This window comes from Lutzomyia longipalpis, chromosome 2 (genome assembly GCF_024334085.1).
Source record: "Lutzomyia longipalpis isolate SR_M1_2022 chromosome 2, ASM2433408v1".
NCBI classification, from domain to species: Eukaryota; Metazoa; Arthropoda; class Insecta; order Diptera; family Psychodidae; genus Lutzomyia; species Lutzomyia longipalpis.
Window position 1 is genome coordinate 15598481 of NC_074708.1, and position 22659 is coordinate 15621139.

General features: G+C 37.5%; 3 protein-coding genes across 7 annotated transcripts in view; 2 read left to right on the forward strand and 1 right to left on the reverse strand.

Annotated features, from left to right (window-relative positions):
- The window catches only part of LOC129790881 (lachesin), a 36284-nt gene extending 15274 nt beyond the window's left edge, over window positions 1–21010 (reverse strand). Inside the window, exon 1 of the mRNA XM_055828705.1 lies at window positions 20327–21010. Coding sequence (XP_055684680.1) covers window positions 20327–20372 — 46 coding nt within the window. The 5' untranslated portion in view covers window positions 20373–21010. The remainder of the gene's footprint in view (window positions 1–20326) is intronic.
- The window catches only part of LOC129790865 (UNC93-like protein), a 1060245-nt gene that overhangs the window by 733105 nt on the left and 304481 nt on the right, over window positions 1–22659 (forward strand). The window lies entirely within an intron of this gene.
- LOC129790850 (cleavage and polyadenylation specificity factor 73) overlaps window positions 1–22659 on the forward strand; it is a 566536-nt gene that overhangs the window by 239396 nt on the left and 304481 nt on the right. The gene's annotated exons all lie outside the window — the stretch shown is intronic.

Genomic DNA, 22659 nt, shown 5'->3' on the forward strand with positions numbered 1-22659 from the left:
AACTAAAGAATTCAATTAATATGAGACAGCAACCGTTTAAATTTTTCAATACCTCATAATAGATTCAATTTCATAAACCTTATCATTGAATTTTCCACAATTTTCTTAAATTTGTTTCATGATAAAAAAAATAATAAGCACATAGATCATCGTCGTTCATAAGAATTATTTCTTTCATATTCTATTACTTCTTTCAAGATATTTTGGTATTAAAAGCTCCCTCTAGTTTATGAATTAGTCCATCTCTTTTAGCAACCCTCCCTTTCTCTCATTCAGCGGAAGTGAGTTAATTTGTAATATGGCAGGGATGAAAGGGGGCCAAAAGTGTGGATTTGCGACACCATCACAGAGCAGAAGACAACCATCCCTTCGCCACCTTTTGCCCCTATTTTGGGGGTTTATTTTGGGTCATGAGAATTGCAGTGGTAGGATTTATGGGGTTTAACACGTGAAAATTCCTCACTTCATATAGTCCTACATGGAGACGGGAAGCCCCCGCATGTATGGGTGCGGAAAGTGGCGGCAAAATGGGGATTAACTGAGTTATTTTCGACAGCAGTATCTTTCGTCCATTGCCTGCCAAATGTTACATATTCAGTGTGTTGCCGGGAGAGAACTGATTAATTATGGTAAAATGCCTAGGCCACGGCTTTTCCTCATTTGTAACGTTCATGCTGTACAAATTGGTTGCTTTTATATGTGTGGGAGTTGGTGCTTTATGATGAAATGAGCTTTTTGAAGATGTCGGTACTGAATCTCATATAAATCTTCTGACCATACGGGGGGTCACATTTCACAATTCACCACCCCATTCCCGTACCAAAAAGCATTTTGTTGGCATTGTTTATTCCCCTAGTCCATTGCCGTGGGCCGCATATCACTAAGAAAGCTTCGACGCGAGAAAATCCTCAATATTTTGAGCCTCCCTGTAGTTACCATAATGCTCTATATTTGCGGGTGAATCATATAAAATTCAACGCTCGTGTTCGGGACTCTCCCAGCTTCCCGGACATCATCCAAAAAGCTTACATGGATGACTTTTGGCGTTGTTGCTGCTGCCTAACCATTCACATTGACCCTCATGCCAACTATTCCCATACTGGTGGGAGTAGCTTGAAGGCTATCATAACTTGTCCAAATGAACCAAAACTCAACAGTCGAGGACATAATTTTAACAACCACATGTGGCGAATTTTAAATTAATAAAATTTTCAAAATTAAATGGATTTAAGGGCAGGAAGATTATAATTTCAAGGGCTTAAAGCTTTTTAGAGCTTATGAGTATGTATAATCATTTTTTGTGATGAAATCCTTTCAAGGGCTTAAAAATTCGTCTTGTAATGTAAAAAACTGATTTTTTTTTGTAAAATATCAATGCTTTGATTCATTTCAGCCTCTGAATTTACAATAAAAAACGATTTTTCTATGTTAAGCTACGTTTAATTTTCAAGAAAGAGAAATGAGCCGTTGCACAACTCAGATAGCTCAATTATGTGGAGTCCTGTACCATGCTTTTTGAAATCAACTGTGTACGCCTGGGTACAGAGTGGCTGAATGTGGGGGTGTGTGTGCCAAAAAAGCCCGTCTGGGATGGATTGTGCTCACAAGATGTGGCCCATTTTGATGGTGAGGGCGTGGAGTGTGTTTAGTCCGGGGGTGTTAAGTTTTCAGCGATAAATCATCAAAATATACACTTAGACATTGTTTATGCTGCCCTCACTTCACCTACTAACTCTTCCACCCCCCGTCTCACAGTCCTCTCAGCCCACCCACAGAGCTCAACATATTCAGCACGTATTTATGACATGTTATGTTCCGTACATTTTTCATTTTACACCATTCTCTTACATTTTCAATCACAGCACTGGGATGTAATTTGCCATACAGTACCAGGGAGGGGTGGTTTGGATGGTGGAATGGGGGAAGCCTCGCAGATGCCAGGAAGTGGATTACGCAGCTCCGGGAAATCCCAAAATTGTCAAAATGAGATTTTTCCTGCCATTTTCTGCTAAAGTCAAAATTTATTGTGGGGTACTCCCCGGGTAAAGAAAACTCCCTTATAGAGAAAAGAAAAGGAAATCGGGGGGAGGAAACTGACTCCATTCATTGCACATAATTAGCCTCAATTTAATTCTGCTTCATTAGTGAGGAACAATTACACACTTCTTTGCATTTCCTGAGGCTGGTGCTGAAGTAGTTGGATTATCGTTGGTGAATGGAAAAAAAAGAAAAGAAGAGCCACTCTCCACATTTGCGGGGTGAGTTCTTAATTCACGTCGCCACACTGTGTGGGGTGAGGTGTGGGTCCCAAGCGAGCCAAATTGAATGTATATGAATAGAGAAAAGATCAGGAACATTCGGCAAAATGGTTGAGGGCTTCCTTTTGCTCCTCCTGCATACCGCATTTGCTCCACTTATAAATTTGTTGGGCGGATGGTGGAAATTAACGTTGAAGCAGAGACACTGCGAACAATTAAATTTTAATAAGATGATACTAAATTAAAGCGAGAAAATAATTCCCTGAGATAGTTTTAAGCCACACTCTCACCCCACACAACCCCTCCAGGCTGGCAAGGCAAACCCCCGAGAGCTTTTACGGGGGATGACACAAAAGGAGCAGCTTTTTCCACCCCAAGCTGGCTTGTGTGTATGTGTGCGGAATGGGGCTCTGCTGGTGCAGGAGTGGGTGAAAAGAAAACCGGAGGGAAATTCAGCACACTGAACTCATTAACACTGGGTGCCACACAGTCAAATTCCTCCACCAGAATGACTTCAACATTTTATTCAATTCAATTTGTCATCATTGTTCTTCTGTCGCGCTGTCTCCCCCGAAAACTTCTTTCACCAAATCCCACCACCACCCTCCACCCCTTAGTTCTGCCCCAGAACAATTCACAACTGAGGGTTTATTAAATCTCCTTTTGGCATTTCATGCTAACATCCCACCAGATGCACTTCTCTGCATCGCGAACAATTCCCAAGAGTTGGAAAAAAATTCAGCCTGGGTGGAGACTTCTGTGAAAGGCAAATGTCATCCGGTCCATTAACCTGGGGTTTTGTGGCGGAGCTTTTGTCAAGGATCTCACGTCATGCGGTGGGTTTTTGTGAACTTTTCTTCTTGAGATTTCTCTTTTTGGGTGCTTTGAAAAATTATACTGATTTAGCTGTCTAATGAAGGTATCACTGCCAGACTCAATTGAAGATCAATAAAATTAATAAATATTTACTTATTTCTACAATAAAATCATACAATTTAATGTATAATAATTATGCAAATTAAACAATTTTGTATGAACTTCCTACGCGGTTTTCATTTCAGTTTGATTTAAATCTCATTCAGGCCACAGACTCCACATAAATGCTATCAAATTGATCTGATTCAATATTTCGCTCAAAACCCCATAACCAATAACCATTTTATTCCCCTCCCAGACAAGACAGGGTTGTGAGAAATATAGCAAGAAAAAAATTGGAAGATGCTCTTAAGTAGCAAAAAAATTGTTTCCATATCAGTTGTATCGTCTGGGCGAATAAAAATTATGGATGAAGACAGAGGTGTTAAAAAATGGTTATTTAATGACTTGCCCATTTAAGATACACCACCCCATCTTCGCAAGCACCCCTTTGGCGGTGAGAAAAAACATTGAGAGCCATAGAGTGTACTCATAGGGAAATTGAATATAATGCAATACGTTGTGATGCTGCAAGTTTTACCCACACCCCCGCAGGCTCACCACTCTGTGTGCTTTCTAGAAGCTTTTTTCAACCCCACATGGAGCTATGTGTATGAGTTTGCATTTTGGGCGAAGAGGATGATTTATGCAGAAAATTTTATGCTTTATGGACTCACTCGGAAATTTTCAAAATTCACCCCCAACTCTGTTCTATATCATAAACACATGACGATGAGGGATTAGTTAATTAATACTTAATTAGACTGTCATTATATACAGACTAAACGGTATGTTGGGTGGTTGTTAAACACATTCCTTTTTGAGCCATTAAAGTCTCATTTTCTATTGATTTATTCATTCAGATTTTTTTGAATCATTCCTTTGATTACGGATTTTATTTACAAACCATTCAAGAATCTTTCTTTTTCTTTTATGTGTAAGCAAATGGGGGAAAATAAAAGAAAATCTTTAACTTAAATAGGTATAGATCTTTCAATGGAAAATTCAAGTCATTTGCTCAGGATGGAGGCGCCTGGTGATACAAGGTGGCTCCATCTCTGTATATTTGGATGACTTAATGCAAAAATTATAGATTGTGGCTACCATTTTAAAATAATATTTATTAAATACATATATTTATTAACTAATTATTATTATTAACAACTTCTAATTAACCTTAAAGTTCAAGTAGAGATTAAATGAAAATTAATATACGACTTTCCATTAAAGTTTTTCCCATTTCGCTGCAAAATTGCAAACGCAACAAGCATCTTTATTTCAAAATTTACTCAAGAAAACTTTTTAGCTAAATTGGCCATTTTTCCCACAAAATTGGCAACATTTTTAACCAAGTTTTTTGGCATAAAACCTCCATTTCTCCTCATTCACTTACTTAGGAAACATACTTATAAAAATAATTTAATTAGCCCTGTTTAAAAATCAAATTTCCATCTCAAGATATTGCTCAAGTTATGCATTTATAAAAAACCATTCTTTTCCACCACGATTAATTAAACTTTTCCACTCTCTCACACTCCTCTTGGCCAGTACAAGTCAAAATGCTATTTCTTATGATGACGGAGAATTTCCATGGCAAAATGAAAAGTACTTGCATATAGCAGTGGGGAAATTAATTAAAAGTGCAATTCATTTGTAAAATCAATCTCTTAAGCATTCCCATTGGGGCTAATGTAGAGTTGATTTTGAAATGCGGGACAGTATGTACATTGTGCCGCATCCAATTTCTCATAGCATGAAGTGGACGCACCATTAACATGCTGACCATTTGGTCCAAAGGTCATGGCAGAGGAGCAATCTCATTCATCACGCACTAAAGTGAAGCAATTTTCTTCCTTTGGACGCGTGAAAGTGAACCTGAGGTTGGGGGGATTTCCTCTTTGGAACCCTGACACACTGGAGAAACTCAAATCCCTTCATAATGATTTCAACATTTGCTCAATGACCCTTTCACCATCTCCTGGACGTCTTCGTTTTCCTTCCCTACGAGTACCCCGTTCTCCGAAAAAGGGATGTTGGGTGGTGGTGCCTTGCTTTTCGATCTAACACAAATTTCCATCTACTACATTTTCTTTTTCTTTGCACTCAGGGAAAACCTTGAGAGGGAAAATGTTGTACTTTAAAATTTGTTTCAATTTTCCATAGTTTTTCTTTCTTTGTTTCTGAACTTTTTCTTGTTGGATTCTTTTATTTAAAATGTCTGAGTGAGTTTAGATTCCTGGCTAATTATGTAGATTGACTTGTATTTTGGCTTTTGGCAAAAGTGTAGGTAAAAAAAGCAAAAGTGTAGGTAAGTTTGGTCAAACTGAAGGTAATATTTGGATAAAAGGGATAAAATTTTGCAGTGTTCCAGGAATGTCTATTGTGGTTCATCGGATGCATTTTATTAGGGCTCCGAAAAATTGAACTTTTCGATGCTTCGAAGTGTTGAGAAAAAATCGAAGCACTGCAAAAGAACTGCTTCGTTTTTAAAATGCTTCGATTATTCGAATAATCGAAGCATTTTAAAAACGAAGCAGTTCTTTTGCAGTGCTTCGAATACGCTTCGATGCTTCGAATCACCGAAGCTTCGATGTTCAGATCGAAAGTCCGAGCCCTACATTTTATGTTGCAAAGGATGCCCCAGCAAAGATTTGTAGGAATTTGTAATTTTCCACAGAGTTATGTTAATAAATCAAGACAAATTTTCTATTCGTGAGAAAAATTTTCTATTCGTGAGAAAAATTTTCTATTCGTGAGAATCAATTTCCGTTATTTTGCAGTGTTCCAGGAATGTCTATTGTGGTTCATCGGATACATTTTATGTTGCAAAAGATGCCCCAGCAAAGATTTGTAGGAATTTGTAATTTTCCACAGAGTTATGTTGATAAATCAAGACAAATTTTCTATTCGTAAAAAAAATTTTTCTATTCGTGAGAAAAATTTTCTATTCGTGAGAAAATATTTCTATTCGTGAGAATCAATTTCCGTTATTTTGCAGTGTTCCAGGAATGTCTATTGTGGTTCATCGGATGCATTTTATGTTGCAAAGGAGGCCCCAGCAAAGATTTGTAGGAATTTGTAATTTTCCACAGAGTTATGTTAATACATCAAGACAAATTTTCTATTCGTGAGAAAAATTTTCTATTCGTGAGAAAAATTTTCTATTCGTGAGAAAATATTTCTATTCGTGAGAATCAATTTCCGTTATTTTGCAGTGTGTAACGTGCACAAAATTTGAAAATTTGTCATTATGGGAGAATTAACGATCAATTCAAATAAGTCTCCAAAACCCAACTTACGCCGATGATCTTTTGTATGTGTATGTATTGTGTGGGTTTTGGGGTGGGGCAAGTTAATATGCCTTCTTCTTCTTGACAGAGAAAAAGTTTAGTACACCTTGGGAGACCGGCAGGAAAAGACCTAATTTTCCGTGCGAGTCGGACGTACCAGCAGGGGCGAAATCCCCCTGGGCCCCAGTGGCCATCCTGTGAAGTGTGCCACCCGTGAAGTGGAAGAGATACGCCGCCTGCCGCGGTGAGGAATCAGAAGGACGGAAGTATTTGCTGCAATTGGCGTCCAGTGGCAGCTACCGTGCCACTGCACACTCCCCGTCAAATTTGGGAGTTCCGCCAGGGCGAGGGATTTTATCCGGAGCCCCTCGTGATCCACAACTTGTGACACGACTCACTCTCAGGCAATTCAGAGAGTTCTGCGGAGTTTGAAGCTCATCAGAAGCAGCAGTGATCCACCATCGGTGACGACAGCCTCCCAGTCCATTTAGGGAGCACTGTCAAGGTGAGGGATTTCATCCGGAGCCTTTCGTGACCTGCAATTCGTGTCACGACTTACTCCCTGACAATTCGGGAGTTCAGCAGAGGTGGAAGAGCGTCTGTGACGACAGTAATTCATCACCCAAGCCGGCGCACTCCCCGTCAAATTGGAGAGTCTCACCGAGCCGAAGAAATTCAACTTGGGCATCCCGTGATCCAGCGATTGTGCCTTCCCGTGGGGTAGAAACATCCCCCACGAACCTAGTGACGTCGTCAATTGCGTCACACGGCAATTGGGATCACCCGGCCATCTGTGTACGGGCCTGGGTACGAGGAGAAAGGAGTTATCAACGACGACGCGGGATCTCGAGCTTCAGAAGGAAGTGCTGCGACGGCGACAGCGAATGCCGAGCATCGCGACAACAAGAAACGCCGCCCGGATGACGTGAAGAAGAAGGAGCCCGATTGTGTATTGAGTGGCTGAATAAATCGTCCCCGTTTGAGGACTAAGAGGAAAAATGATTTCTATAAGTGTTCCAGGAATGTCTATTGTGGTTCATCGGATGCATTTTATGTTGCAAAGGATGCCCCAGCAAAGATTTGTAGGAATTTGTAATTTTCCACAGAGTTATGTTGATAAATCAAGACAAATTTTCTATTCGTAAAAAAAATTTTTCTATTCGTGAGAAAAATTTTCTATTCGTGAGAAAATATTTCTATTCGTGAGAATCAATTTCCGTTATTTTGCAGTGTTCCAGGAATGTCTATTGTGGTTCATCGGATACATTTTATGTTGCAAAGGATGCCCCAGCAAAGATTTGTAGGAATTTGTAATTTTCCACAGAGTTATGTTGATAAATCAAGACAAATTTTCTATTCGTAAAAAAAATTTTTCTATTCGTGAGAAAAATTTTCTATTCGTGAGAAAAATTTTCTATTCGTGAGAATCAATTTCCGTTATTTTGCAGTGTTCCAGGAATGTCTATTGTGGTTCATCGGATACATTTTATGTTGCAAAAGATGCCCCAGCAAAGATTTGTAGGAATTTGTAATTTTCCACAGAGTTATGTTGATAAATCAAGACAAATTTTCTATTCGTGAGAAAAATTTTCTAAGCCATTTTCCTTTGTTACTATATTGTACAAGCATGATTAAGACTACCCGGTGGTATTTTCTCCGAGTGCAAGTGGTTTCCCAGAACCGACCACTATAGAGTTGGGGAATGGTGGTGGTATGCAAAAGAGTGGGAAAGTGGATGGAATACTTCACTGACACGATGGAGAATGTGGGGGCAACCACAAGCGACACTCGGCACAAGCAAAATATCTCGGATGTTTATTGTGAGGAGCGACAAACATTAATTTCTTGCAATGAATGACGGAAGAAGACACAAAATTGGCCTCATTCCACCCTAATGGTGCTTCACGTCCTCAGACCTCAGTCGCTCTCTCCGTGCAATCCCATATTCCAGGGAGTAAGGAGCGTAAGGAAAAAAAGGCGTCTAACCCACGTCGTCATCATTTATCCCGTATTCATCGTTTCGTATAAATATTTAATAAGAATTTTGAACTTGCGTCTCGTGCGGTCGTCGTACATTATTACATTTATGGGAGTGATGCTCACTTCTTGTCGTCACTCCGTCGTCAGGGTGGGTTGCTTTTGGGTTTACTCCCAAGGGGTGGGTGGGTGGTTGGATCACAAAACCCCGTGATAAATGTCACATGCTGGATAACACAAGAGCACTCTTCTTCGTCTTCGTGGCCGGAGGGGGGGTTGAAATAGTGTGATAGCCTTGGGGGAGGATGTGTGTGTGTGTGGAGTGAAAGTTTCACCCAAGAGGAATCTATCGCATACTAAAATGAGGGGAGGTGGCAGCATCCACTCCCCCAGCAAAGAATATCACTCTTCTCTCTGTGCATCGTTTTTCCATCCTCAACTCATTCTCAATATTCAATTTTCTCCACCAGAGGTGCCCTAAAACTTAAAGCACCACCGCGACTACCCCCAGAGTGGAAAAGGCACCCCTATGTATTTGTTTGGTCCACAGGAACATAATTCAAATTTTATGAATCCACCAACCTATAAAGTATAATTCAATTGGCATCATCCTTTGTCTCCTCATACAGCACCGTATACGATGCTCCATCGGTGTCTCCTTTTACCCTTCATTGGCTTCATCTTGCATCCACCCAACTTTATGTCTTTCCCACCTCCTTCGTGTTGTTTCTTTTTCCTCAAGCTCATTTTGGTTTATTTTATTCAATGGCAGTGCCTCCGACGCCGTTGGACGTATTGTTTCACATCTTTCACATCCCCCAACACACCGTAATGAAAAGGGTGTGTCGCCAATTTATCCGGAATTGTGTGGCAACTTCTTGCTCCACTGGGAACTCTCGTGAGGGATTGTCATCCGATGTCCCCAACTGTTTCCACCCGCTCCCACACCTGACAGAGTTGATGAACTCATCCGTTTTGTGGATGAAGGATTCTCCGTTTATTGCCCATGAATGGTCGGTAACCAAAAATGAGATAAGTGCCTGGGGTATGTACTGGACTAAATTGTACGTACACCGAGGGAAGTGGAATGGGATGACCTTTGGCGGTAATTTTATTAGAGCTCTCTAGAAGAAGCTTTATATGTATAGCATGTAAATTGGATAAACTAACTAACATTGGGGGTATTTTATGAAAATAAAAATTTTGGAAAATAATTTTGAATTAAAGGCTTAAGCAGGAAATCTTAATATTACATCAGAGATACATAGAAGAGCCTTAGACATTAAACAGACCATCTGAAGAACTAAAAATATTGTAAATTAAAATTCTAACTCTTATAAGAAATACTCTTAATTCGTTTTACAGCAGTAATTGCACGAAGAGAATGACAAATAGGGAAGACTAGGGTGCAGATGGTCAGAAAAGAAAAGAATTAAGACGAGAAAGGCAAAAGAGAATTCGATGACGGATGTCTTACGAACCAGAGGATAGATAGAGAAAGAAAGATAATATGATGGCGATCTACTTCTTTTGCATAAAAATAGCATAAAAATTATTTTCATAAAGTTTAAACAGATTCGGTTAAAGAGTTTTGATGACTTCCTTAAAAGAAATTAAATTTTAAGAGTTTTGGCTCAGAATAAACTTTTCGAGACGATTTTTTTTTATCAGACTTCGCGAAAATTTCTAAAAATTTCTAGAAATACCTTAACTAATAATTTTCTTCGTTAATATCTTTAGACAATTTTCTCATCAAAATGTGGGTTGTTTTTTCACTTTTTCTTCATATTAGTTGGTTTTCCACAATCGTGGCTTATCAAGTATTTTTATTTATCTTAAAACTATAAGTTGAAACACAAATACGGTCGGTTCAACTCCAATTTAAATGAATGTAGAAAACTTTTCATTTGAACAAGTCAAATTTTCTGTCATCACTACATAGCAAAATGTAAATTCCACTCCTATGTACTTCCGTGACTATTTGTCATGCATAACAAATGATATATAATACACAAGTACTTATATATCTGCAAAAAATCCCGCGAAGAAGTAACTCAGAAGTATGGAAAAATAAATAAAGTGCATCCTATTAGATTAGGTATAACAATGGCATATGTCAGGAAGTTTTAAGGGATTTGCAAACTCTTCTCTTGCAGCTTATATTAACAATCAAATTAGTGAGAATCAAATGGGGAAGACAACTGAAAGCCATCACGGTGAATATTTTGCCTGATTTGACATCCATTTTGCCAATTTCACATTTTCACGTGTCACTTTTGTATTAAATTTTCGAAAAGAACATACGGAAAAGGATTATGGGTATATAGTGTGTGTAATTTGCAATGGCACACGGGGTGGGTCCTTCATCATCCCCAAATGCCATGGGGGGTTTTTTGGGGCTCAACAACTGGCGCTCTTCCTCGAGATTGTGCAAAAGGCCTATAAGTGGTGGACTGTGTGAAGAGGGTTCTTCTCTATTGCTCTTTTGTTTTTCTCCTTCTTGCGATCTCCTAAAATTATGAATTACCCAATAAAACTACCCTCTAAGTTTACATCACGGAGAATGAGAGTGAACACATTTTCTCTTCACCCATTTGGGCACCCTTCTCTCTATTTCCTTATACCCCCCCCCCTCCCACCCCCACAAAAACTACACACAGAGGAGGGATTTAGGAGTGTTCGTGGTTTGCTGAACAATATTCACCATCCCCCGAAGAAAGCCAGAAAGGGAAGAGCACAAGAACACGGACTCTCGCATTTTACGTTCTGGCGCTTTTTTGTACGACAAGAGCGGGTGAATTTTCAGTGGGGTAGGGAACTTACCATCATCATCATAATATACGTGAGCTTTTGGATTGTGGTGTGTGTCTGTTGTACATTTTTTTCCAACCCTCAACCTCTGCACGTTTATCCCAAGTTCGCTATCACTGATACAAAAGCCCCTTCCGAAGCTTGAAAGTTCCCAATAAAGGAGCTGTGGGCTTGTGGGGCTGATATTAATGAGATAATTAAGATATTTCTTCACAATATTATTGGTAAAAATGTAATAATCTTCACAATTGAAGGTTAAAGTATAGAACCTGGCGCCTCCACTGTTGCATTAATTAAACATTCTGTACAAGTGATAATTTCAAGAATCTTGAAGAGAAATGAAATCATAGGCATAGAACTTTTAATTAAAACCACAAAGACCTACATAATCTATTATTTTCAATAAATCTTAACGCTTTAAATGAATATTTACGAAAATATAAATCCATTTAGTAGTGATTTAATTAATTCCCATTCAGATGCAACAAAGTTAAGTAAACAAAGCTCACACGATTCATCAATAAAACCCAACAACCTTCAACATTGTATAAATTGTATAACTTTTACTATAGAGATATCAAAAACCAATTGAGGTGCGACTCTTCGGCTCCTGCCTCTTCTACCTCATCTACCGCAGCCACTGTGGTGTGCAGCATCAGAGGTGGGCTATGAGATGAAGATGTGGATGCTACACGTAGATTTGTGTTTAGTTTACTCAGAGAGTTGAGCGAGAAGGAAAGACAAGTTGCACAGAGCTTCAGCACCACACTGCTTTTTACAGCGTCGTATTTCTGGATGCTTTACGGTGGCACAACTCCTAATATTGCACACCTCCCAAGCCCACCCTACTTCCCGGTGTACAATGTGAGAATCCCACAGCCCGTGTTTGGAAAAAAAGGAAACTGGAGGTACTTTTATACGCGCCAAAAAGGGGGCTGAAATTATGGGAGTTTGGAATGCGGAGAAGGTGATCTCACCCAAAACAAGTTGGAAAGAATATTTTCCGCTTTTCACCAGGTGTAGTTACTTGTCGAACAGAGAGGGGACTTTTGAGCAGAATTTGTAAACTGTTGAAGTGACAATGCAAATAGAGTTTATATACACACCTTTTTGAGCTCATTTGCCAACCACGGTGGTCCACCGAAAAGTTTCTTTTTCCACAAGTTGTAGGATCAAGTGGTGTTGAAATTTGTAAAAGAGGATTTTGAATAATTTGCTTTAAGGACTTCAAGATTCAAAGTGATTGTAAAACGAAGAGGAATCAATGAGGAGTGGAGGAGAGAATAAAAATTCATGAAGAAAAATAAAGACAAATGGTCAAGAGAATATGGATTTTTTAATTGGACACCAAAGTGGTGAAAAAAAAGAGGGCGTGAGAGATAAAAATCCTAACAAAAGACGTCGTAAAAAAATTTTCGTAGTGATTTTAAAGCAAATTTTTACAATTCATTTAAAAATTCTTCAATTTAAAATTAATACTGCTGAGACTTCAGCAAAAGCTTAGAGCTTTCAATGGATAATTATGTATTTTTATTCAGTGCATTAAGTAGCCCCAGTTTCCCCTATAATTGAGATCATTGAAAACTTAAAACATCAACTAATGGTATTGAGTCCCAAAGATTTATCCGATGTGTATAGCATTCGATTCCTAATGGAGTATCTTCAGGCAAATGGCCGTAAGTAAATTTCCCTTCCCATTTCCACTCATTTGTCCACTCAATCCTACTTCCGGTCTCTTGCTTTCCATGTGTGTGTGCAAATATGTCTGAAAAATAGGGTTGCAAATTGAAATATCCAAATTGGTGTTGCCCCACTCACAAAGGCAAATCTCCAAGGGGTGCAATTTTTGATGAAATTTCCAGTGATTGCCCACGAGAATATGCGAAAACTGCCACACATTCAATGCGTATTGATGGACTTTTTAGGTTCTCCCTGCCTCTTGGATCGTCCTCTTGCCACGACATTTTTTTACGTACATCCTCACTCCTCTTGCGTTGTATTTTGTGTGAAGCAATTTTCAGGGTGGCTTTAGTTCTGTCCACATAACCCTTTTTTTGTAAATGTGGAAATTGTTTTCAAGAGGATTTGTGAATGTGTGGAATTGAGTGAAATTGCAGAAAATTTCGAGGTACAAAAGGACGCGAATCCTGATGCAGAATGAAAGTTAGGTGGTAAAAAAAAACTCGTCAGCTTAGTAAGTCTTTAGAGGCTACTTGTTGAAAGGATTCTCTTGGTGACCTATAGAGAATTTATATATGAAAATTTAAAGCTGGAGCTTTTTTATAGCTTTGAGAGCTTTTCATTTAAATGTTCCTCTGAGAACTTTCTTTCGTGAATTAATTTTTTGGGAGAAAATAGACGTTTAATTATACACTTGAACTTTCAACTTAACATTTAAATTAGTTGCCTTAATTTGTTTCTCAGTAGCAATATCAGTCAATTACAAGGAAACCCCGCGAATCGTAACAAACGAGATAAAATTTTTCAACACACTTTTGGATAGAGCGGGGGTGGAAGAGACAAATTTTTCTGATTGACTTTCTGTACGTCGGCGAACCGTTTCGAAAGGGGTGGGAGCGGGAAGTACATCGAGTGCCGTATGTGAGTGTCAGCGGGTGGTGGCTTTAAAATGTTTGTGACACATTTTACCCGGGCCATTTTCATCACATCCATCAAGATTTGGCTCAATCCCAGGAGGGTGGCATCCCACCCGATGAGACACAGTTTTTCGGAGGATACAGTCTGGGCCAATGCAATTTCTCTTTTCATTTTTATTTGTCGACTAGCTAAACTTGACTCTCTCTCGCTTTTCGGCACGGGGTTTTTTTTTCAAGGGAAGGGTGCTGCTCTGGTGGAGCACAGCCGGATGATACCATGTCGTCTGAGGCAGTGAACGAGGAGTCATGTGCTCATGATGTCATTTATAGTCCAATCACCCGCTGGGTGCATTCGTCTCGTTCCTCATAAACTCTATGTGCCACTGCCTGGAAGCTCTTCTCGTATCAACCTCCCGAAAAAAAATGGCATAACCCAGGGAAAATTTATCCATACAAAAGGAGACACAGAGGGAAAGAAGTTGTGTGCCACCCAGACTCCCTAAGTCATCTGTCATAGCGTTATACACTTGAGTTAAATCCTTTTGGACCAAGTGAGTCTTCCTCCATCCCGCAAAGCTTCCTGAATCCCCCACCCCATCCAAGAATAAATGTGTTTGCTGGGGCTTACATGTGTGGATTTCCCACCAAGAACACATCAAACACCGGATCCCCGTATGCCCTGAGAGAACTCCTGATGCGAACCACTGTGAGTAGGATTCACTGGGAAATTGCCATTTCAATTAAAACAATCACATCTTCGCTTCAGCAGTAAATTATGATGAATTTTCCAACTCTTCCATGGGAGAGTCTGGGTGTATATAAATCTGGCACAGGGAGGATGTGATGAGATTTATTTAATCTCCCATATTTTCTAACTGTAGCACAAAAAATTATAGAAACTACAAAAGTTTAGGGAAGGACTTTAGATTGTTAGGTGTACTTGTATTTTGTAAGATTAAAAGTAAATTTAAAAAAAATCATTTCTGATAAAATAAGTTTTTGGAATCATTTTAGCAGGGGATGATAAATGAGTTTCTTTAAGATTTTTTTAGGAATAACAAAAAATTAACAAGAGAAAAAGATTTAAGAATTAGGTACAGTTAATCATAACGGCTGTTGCATTTGAATTTTGACACCTATCGCTTTTGACGTTTTTTCTTTAGGTTTTTTTTATCATTTCTAACAATTGACGTTACTTTTCATAATGTGACGTGCTTCATAACATTTGACGTTATTTTCTAACATTTAACTTTTTTTCATCTTTTAGCATTTGCTCTCTCGGATGATATATATTTTCTAATATTTTATGTTTCTTTTCCAACATTTAACGTTTGTTCTTAACTTTAAACGTTTTTTATTGTAACGATTGACGTTTCTAGATTTTGATGTTTCCGATTGAATTTTTTGACCTTTAAAAATTTTTACCCCTAAATAAAAATACTAACTGCTTGAATTTTTAAAAGTCGCCTAATATTAAAACAGGATTAAAACTTTAGAGAAAATATTGTTCATTTCGCTGAAAAGTTCTGGGAAATTTTAATTTTTCTAGTTAATGTTGTGTGGAATAAAACCACTGAAAGTTTTAAATGAAATGAGAAAAAAATAAATATTTTTCAGCATTTCCTAGAAAAATGATCACATTTTTTCATTAGATTTTAACAGTACTTTGCACGTAGATGTGATTATAACGAAGAAAAGAACAGTGCAGCATTTGACGGTATTTTGTACATAACTTCCTATAGAATATTTTCTACTTTTTTAACCTTATTAAAAATTATTCCAATTAATATAATCCAGTTAAACAAGAAAGAAAACTAGAATTCTTCTTGGAATAAAAGTTTCACATTAAACAAAACTACATTTAATTTAATAATTTCATCTCTGAAAGAAAATTTAAAAATATTAAATTTAAACTCAAAACAATTTTAAATGAATTACGGTTTCGTTCCTTTGGAAGATATTCTTTCAAAACAATTTTTTATGATTGGGCTTTTCCAAATTGAGTGAGAGAAATTTTTCCAAAATGATTCATGTAAAGAGGATATACCAAAAACTATAAATACGTTCGAATACGTGAAGATTTAATTTAGTGCAATGTCCTAGGTAGGTCTAGGTACATTTTCCCCTTAACTGTACCTTCCCTTGTGAAGTATAAATAAAAAGTGTGATGGATTTTCCTGTGCAACGCGCAATAAAAGCAATTTGGGAGCTTTCTGACAGTAAACACACCTTTCTACTCTCCGACACCGGAAGCCCGCATGGAAAGCATCCCATATCCCCTCACCCCCGTCAAGCCGTGAAAATCTTCCTGCCTTGCACGAAAAATGCCATAATTGCTCTTTAGTGTGGAACATAGAGGGGTTGTTTCTGCAGCGTGCGAGCTTAAAACATCTGGTGATGGTGATGAGAAGAAAAGTTAATTGATTGTTTTATTAGTGTGGTGTTACAAGGGGATGTTTATCTTCTTGTGGAGTGGATGCTGAGAGACATCATTTTTCTTTTTCTGCCCACCATGCGAGGATGGAATCACTGTTGCCCCATCATTTATCATACTCTCTGTATCATTACACAGGGAGCTTCAGATGCTTCACACTGATTAAATAATGAAATGTCTTAGTTTTTCTCAATAATCCACTCTTTTTTGCGCCTCCTTTGTGAAAATGGAGATCCCTCAAAAAGGGGCGGAGTGTTAGTAGTGGGAATTTCCACCCCCCCCCCCCCATCCATTATGGACAATTTATTTTGGTAAGAAAATTCCCAAAATGAACATTAAATGGACGGATAAAAATAATGCAATTACACAAAATATTAAACCCATCCACGATTGAATGGAATTGCATCCAATTTAAAGTAATTTTTTCCCCAGCAGACACATTTTTCTTATTTTACAGCGTATTTTAATAAAGACTCTCCCTCGCTAGAAGGAAAATAATTTCATTCAATTTCCGCAACACTTGCAAATGGGTGAGTTTTGGTTTGCACACAGCGAGATCTCATCTCGTTTGGATGCAAGCAAGAAAAAGCTCAACCCACGACAAAGTTCCAAACCATTCTTTCAGCATTTTAAATACTTTTTCACATGGGGATGGCATTCGTGAAAAGTTCTCCCTGTGTTTATTAAATTACGCAAACTTTTGTGTGTACAAGCCATGGCGAAAGCCGTTTTGGCTCGGTGAAAAGTCACCCTTCTGCGGGGAAGGGGTTGAAGGGATGCACAAGACATATACCTTGAGCATTGCTCAAATGGGAGAAAAAACACAATTTTGGTTTCTTTGTGGGTAAAAACGACATGGAAAAGAAGTTGCACGAAGAGGTGTAGACTTTTATGTAAATTCTTAATTTTATATCTCCTTCGTGACAACTTCGCAAGGAAATGGAGATGAGAAATAGTATAATTCCATTTAGGGTTTCTCTCCTAATACTCTTCTTTGTAACTTTTATGAAAGAGGTTTTTAAGGGAGATCTTTTAGGCTACATTTCTGTCCTGTCTATTGTTTTGATTTTCTATTTGTTTTCACTGTAAAATTAAATACATTTTCAACTCAAATAAACTTATTTATTATTTAATTTTTGCATTATTTATAGTTTTATTTCAACTCAAGATTCCAACAAAAAGCACAATGATTTTGTCAAATTTTCAGCAAAACAAAAGTTTATTAACAATGAACACGAAGTACTTTTGTATAGGATAAAGAATATAAATTTAGTTAGTGAAGCTTTTGTGAATAAAACTATTTTCAAACAGAGTGTATGGTAATTAATATGGATAGTTGCTTGTGCACACTCTATTAAAGCGGGATTTTGTACAAATTGTTCTTGTTAATGAAAAGCAAAACATACACACAAAACACTAAATTGTTATTGATTCATTGTTCTGTAAAGTATATTTTAACAATTGAAATGAAAACTTTAGTTTTAGAGAAACACGAAAGGTTTTTTTTTTCTTGAGAGAAAAGTGAACTGATCAAGAAGTTTTCAAATGTTTTGCATGTAAGTTGTTTTGTAGGTTTAATATTAATAACAATTAATATAACAATAACATCCAATTTGTTTTTCCTAAAGTTTTGCACTGTAATTAAAATTGTTTAAAAATAAATTTGAGCTTTTAAGGTTTAATTTTAGTATAGAAAAAAAACGCAGCGTTGTTACCTTATTTTAGTTCGTCTTTTAGAAATTTTCTTTCGAAATAATTAAATTATTATTCATGTCAAAAAAATTTTTTTTTAAAGTGTCAAAGAAATATTTCCTTTTTTTTGAAATATTCAAAACGATGAACGATGCTGGGAGTTATTAGGACGTTTTCTTAAATCAATCCTAAAATTTAAATCTTAAAAATTCTACTTAAAAATAAAAGAATCCAAAATACGAGTAAATTTAGAGAATTTTAGCTGTGTTTCTTTCAGACACAGCTTTTGTGTACCGAGCAAAATCGAAAGTCGTCAGATCGGCCTCAAACTTGGGATGAGCACGAATTAGGGTCCCCACATTCCAAAAAACGTATGCGCCAAAAATTTTTTTTTCCGGCCGGCCGGCCGGCCGGCCGGCCGTAGTATAACGCTAAATTGCGAGAGAACGGTAATAGATAGAGACTTGCGGTAAACGGCAAAGTTTAAAAGTCGACTGGAAGACGTCCGATTATGACGTCAAATTTTACCCCCCACCCCCCCGTCCGCCATTTTGAATAACCTCAAAATTTTGTTTTCGCTATATCTCAGCCGCTATTATAGGTAGAGGTCTGAAATTTTGATATGTTGTAGGGGCCATCAAGAGCTTTCCAACGATGCCTCATTTTCGAAAATCGGTTAAGCCGTTTAGTCAATATGGCCGCCACAATTTTTCATCGAAAATCGACCATAACTCGAAAACGGCTCGACCGATTTTGATCAACCCGGGCTCAAATGAAAGCTCTCAACAAACCCTACAACTCTCTAGAACATCCGAAGTTTCAAAAGTGACCGCTAGGGGGCCAAAAATCAAAAACAAAATTTTCGATTAGTTTTCGATGAATATCTCGAAAACGGCGACATAAATTTTTTTCATTTTTTGATATGTTGTAGCTGACTATATTATCTAGCTCCATGCCAAAAATGAAGAAAATCTATGGATCCGTTCTCGAGATATAGCCTTCCAAAGTTGGCATGTCATATCTCGGGTTCTACAAGTCCGATCTTGATCAACTCAAGCGCAAATGAAAGGTTTCGAGAAACCCTACAAATGTCTAGAACATTGCAACTTCGAGAAATGACCGTAAGAGGCGCTAAAATCAAAAACAAAGTTTTCGAAAATTTCGAACTCGAATTTTTCGAAAATGGCGACATAAATTTTTTTCATTTTTCGATATGTTATAGCTGAGTTCAAGATCTTTCAAACAAAAAAAAATTTATGAAAATCTATGGATCCGTTCTCGAGATATAGCCTTCTAAAGATTTCTTGGGGTATGACTTTTCAACTTTTCCCGACTTTGCGCGTATTTAAATTAATTCGCAATCCAGTTTGCTCTCACAAAATTGGTACACTGAAAGAAACACAGCTCTCGTAAGCTTGGTCAGCTTACCAGTACATTTAATTTTATTTTGGAAAAAAATATCAAAATCAAATCACTTTCAAAAACTTGAAAGAAAGGGGACGAAATTTTCTTTATCATTTTTATCTGTATGTTCTTTAATCACAGTAAGTTACCTAAATTAATGGATGATCAAGTAATTTAGGAAACTCGGAGAATCTTAAGAGACTAATTTTCAAAAATCTTTTTTTTTTTGAATGGCTAAAACATACAGCTTGACCACAATTGAAGTAATAATCTCAGGTTTGTCTTCACAAATCCACAAATTTTGCTCACTCGGAATCTTTTCGTGTATAAATTATATAAAATAAACATAATTCTGGAACAAAAAAAATCTTTTTTCACTCGATGATGATTTAATACGTCTTCACCTATACATTAAACCCACACTTCTCTCGTTTTCAGAACAAGGTTTAACTATTTTTAAAGTAAAGTATTTTTAATAACTTTCGAAAATTTCATTTTATAATTAGTTTGTGTTCAATTTTTTTCTCATTTTTGGTAAATTTTAACGTAAAATCAGATTTAAATATAGTGAATTCTTTGTTTTGAGCTTGAAAAGCCCCTTTTGAATCTGATAAATCTTGAGACCTTAAATGTCCCCGAGAATTAAGCTTAGTAGGTTCTAAAACTTCCTTTATATCGTCGTTTTTCTTATTCTGAAACCCAACTTAAACATTCTTTTCGAGGGAAGGAGTCACCGTAACTTTAAAAAAAACACCTTATTTCTCACTCCTTTTAAAAGTCCTTTTTAGTGAATGGCCTTTTGAGAAACTTTAAACTGAAGTTTAAACTACACATAATTATATAGAGCAAAAGGATGTTTTTTTTTCTCACTAAACTTTGTGGATGGGTAAACAATAAAAGCACCATTTTAGGAGGAAGAACAAAAAGAAAACATTCTATTCCACTTACTTTGCACACAAATGACCAGAAGAACAATTGACAACCACATTCTCATTGCAAAATCCACTTAAATTGGTTGTTGTGTCGCGTCCAACTCTTTGAAATTCTATTTCCTAATTAAATGATGTTTATTTGCTGTTTTCTCGTATTGGGTGTGTGTACTATAGAGAATACACCGAGAACACTGTCCCAGAGGGAGGGAGCACAAGACAAAGTTGCTACACTTAAGCGCTTCCTTTCTGCATCAATGAATAAATGGTGCTACTCCGGAAGGCATTGAAGTCATTTTAATCTTTTTTTTTCTGCCCTACACTTCGTCTTCCGCAGCACTTTTGCGTCCTTTTTCCGCACGCGGCGTGCGCTTTCTCTGTGACCCGGTCTGATGTGGGGATTTAAACTCTTCTTCGCGTAAGTTTGAAAGAGCAAAAATAACTCCACACTGGAGGGTTGTTTTAATTTTTCACCCTGTAATTCCTCATTAAAAACACTTCACTCTTAAAGGGGGAAAAGGATGGTTTTTTGTGCCCAATTATTTCCCTTTTGTGTCTACCACTAAGCACTAGCTAAAAGGAACAGCATGCAAAACACTTGCGAGCACACAGAAGGTATTGCCCAGAAAATAAGTGAGAAGTCAGTGAGATGTCCCTCTGATGCCTTGGCACATCCTTTTGTTCCTGCGGATCAGCGTAAACTGATGATGACGCCGAGAGACGAAAATGCATTCAGTTTCATTTCGTAGCTCTGTTCCACAAGACTTCTCCTCTTGTGTTCCATATACATGGAGCAACCCACCACGTTTCTTCCTGAGCGCCAAAATGTGCAGAGAGACCAATGCTGGTGGCATCGTCATTGCTGCCATCGAGAGAGCCACCAATTCATTCTTACCACACCGAAGAAGGGGTCGCATTGCAAGTATCATCATCATCAACACCATTCGGCCGTCGAAAGAGAAATTCTCCCGTTTTTGGTTGTGCTCCCACGTTTGCGCACAAACCCCCCGAAATCCACATGGGCTACACCAACAGCGAGATTCACCAAGAACACACCAAGCAGTTATGCGAAGGCATGCCTCGCACAAGGATCAAAGGATATCCCTACAGCTTCCAAGCCTCAAAGTCAATGCAATGTGCTCATTCGCAGTGAGCCGCCGCACGGGAAATGTATAATGCCGAATGATGATGCTTCCGACACCTGAATCAGATAACGAGGTGAGCTGAATGTGAGGCATATGCAATTTATCACAATTTCCATCCATCCCACCAAACTCATCGACATGGTTTTTTAATTCAATTCATCGGGAGGAAATTTTGCAGTGCTTTAGTGAGGGATTTTAAGTTTATCTACTACTACATATTAGTGGGATTGAAAATCTCACGGCAATAAACCATGGAGATTTTCCAATGTGAATTTTGAAATCAAATGTCTTCTAAAAGCTCGGAGAAAGCTTTCTTTTACATTTTAAACATTTTTGGGGGGAAAATGGAAGCAGAAAGAATTTAATTTCTGTTTAATTAAAGTTAACAGTTTGAGTTGGGTAGTCTAGATGGAAGTCTAAGGAACAATCTTTCTTAGCCAAAAATCCGATTTCTATAACCATCGTAAAACTCGAAAAATTACGCTTTTCCACTTCTCTTAAAATATTATTTCTATTATTTCTTAGGGTCTGGATCCTCAATTTTTTCTAAGCGATTTTCCTATAAATTTTCTTATATTCTTGTTGACGTGTGTAGTGTGCTATATATCTGAATTTTTCCTTTTAAAAGTTTTACGTCTTTTTGAAAGCTTTTTATAAGTTCATTGAAAAATTCTCAGTTAAATTCACAATTTTTCAATGTTAATCAAACATTCCATAGAATAGTTTTTTTCTCTTTCATTCTCCGTGATAAAAAATAAAATAAAACACGTGTAAAATATATTTTTTCCTTTCAGAGCTTTTTAAGATCATTTCTAAAACTTTTTTTTAAAGAAAATCAACATAATACTTTCTTTGTGGTGATGATTTAATTTAACTAAACATAAAAAATTTTTTTTTTTTACAATAAACTATTAATAAAAAATTTTCTCGAGAATTCGATTACTCTTTTTCCTCGAGATAGAAATACTTCAGGAGCAAATCATTTGAGTCTGGAATACATATAACCCTATCTGCATGGCTGAAGATCAGAGCTTTTGTGAGAAAGTACAAGTGGCTGCTATAACCACCCTGTAAAAGCTATCACCAAAGTCTATATTGCCAACATTCAGGCGCTGCACTGAAAGCGCGCCAAGTTGAATCGCTCTTTGTACCACTAAGTGTACTGCGCCATGTAGATTGCGCAGCGGAGACGCCTTATCCACTTCTT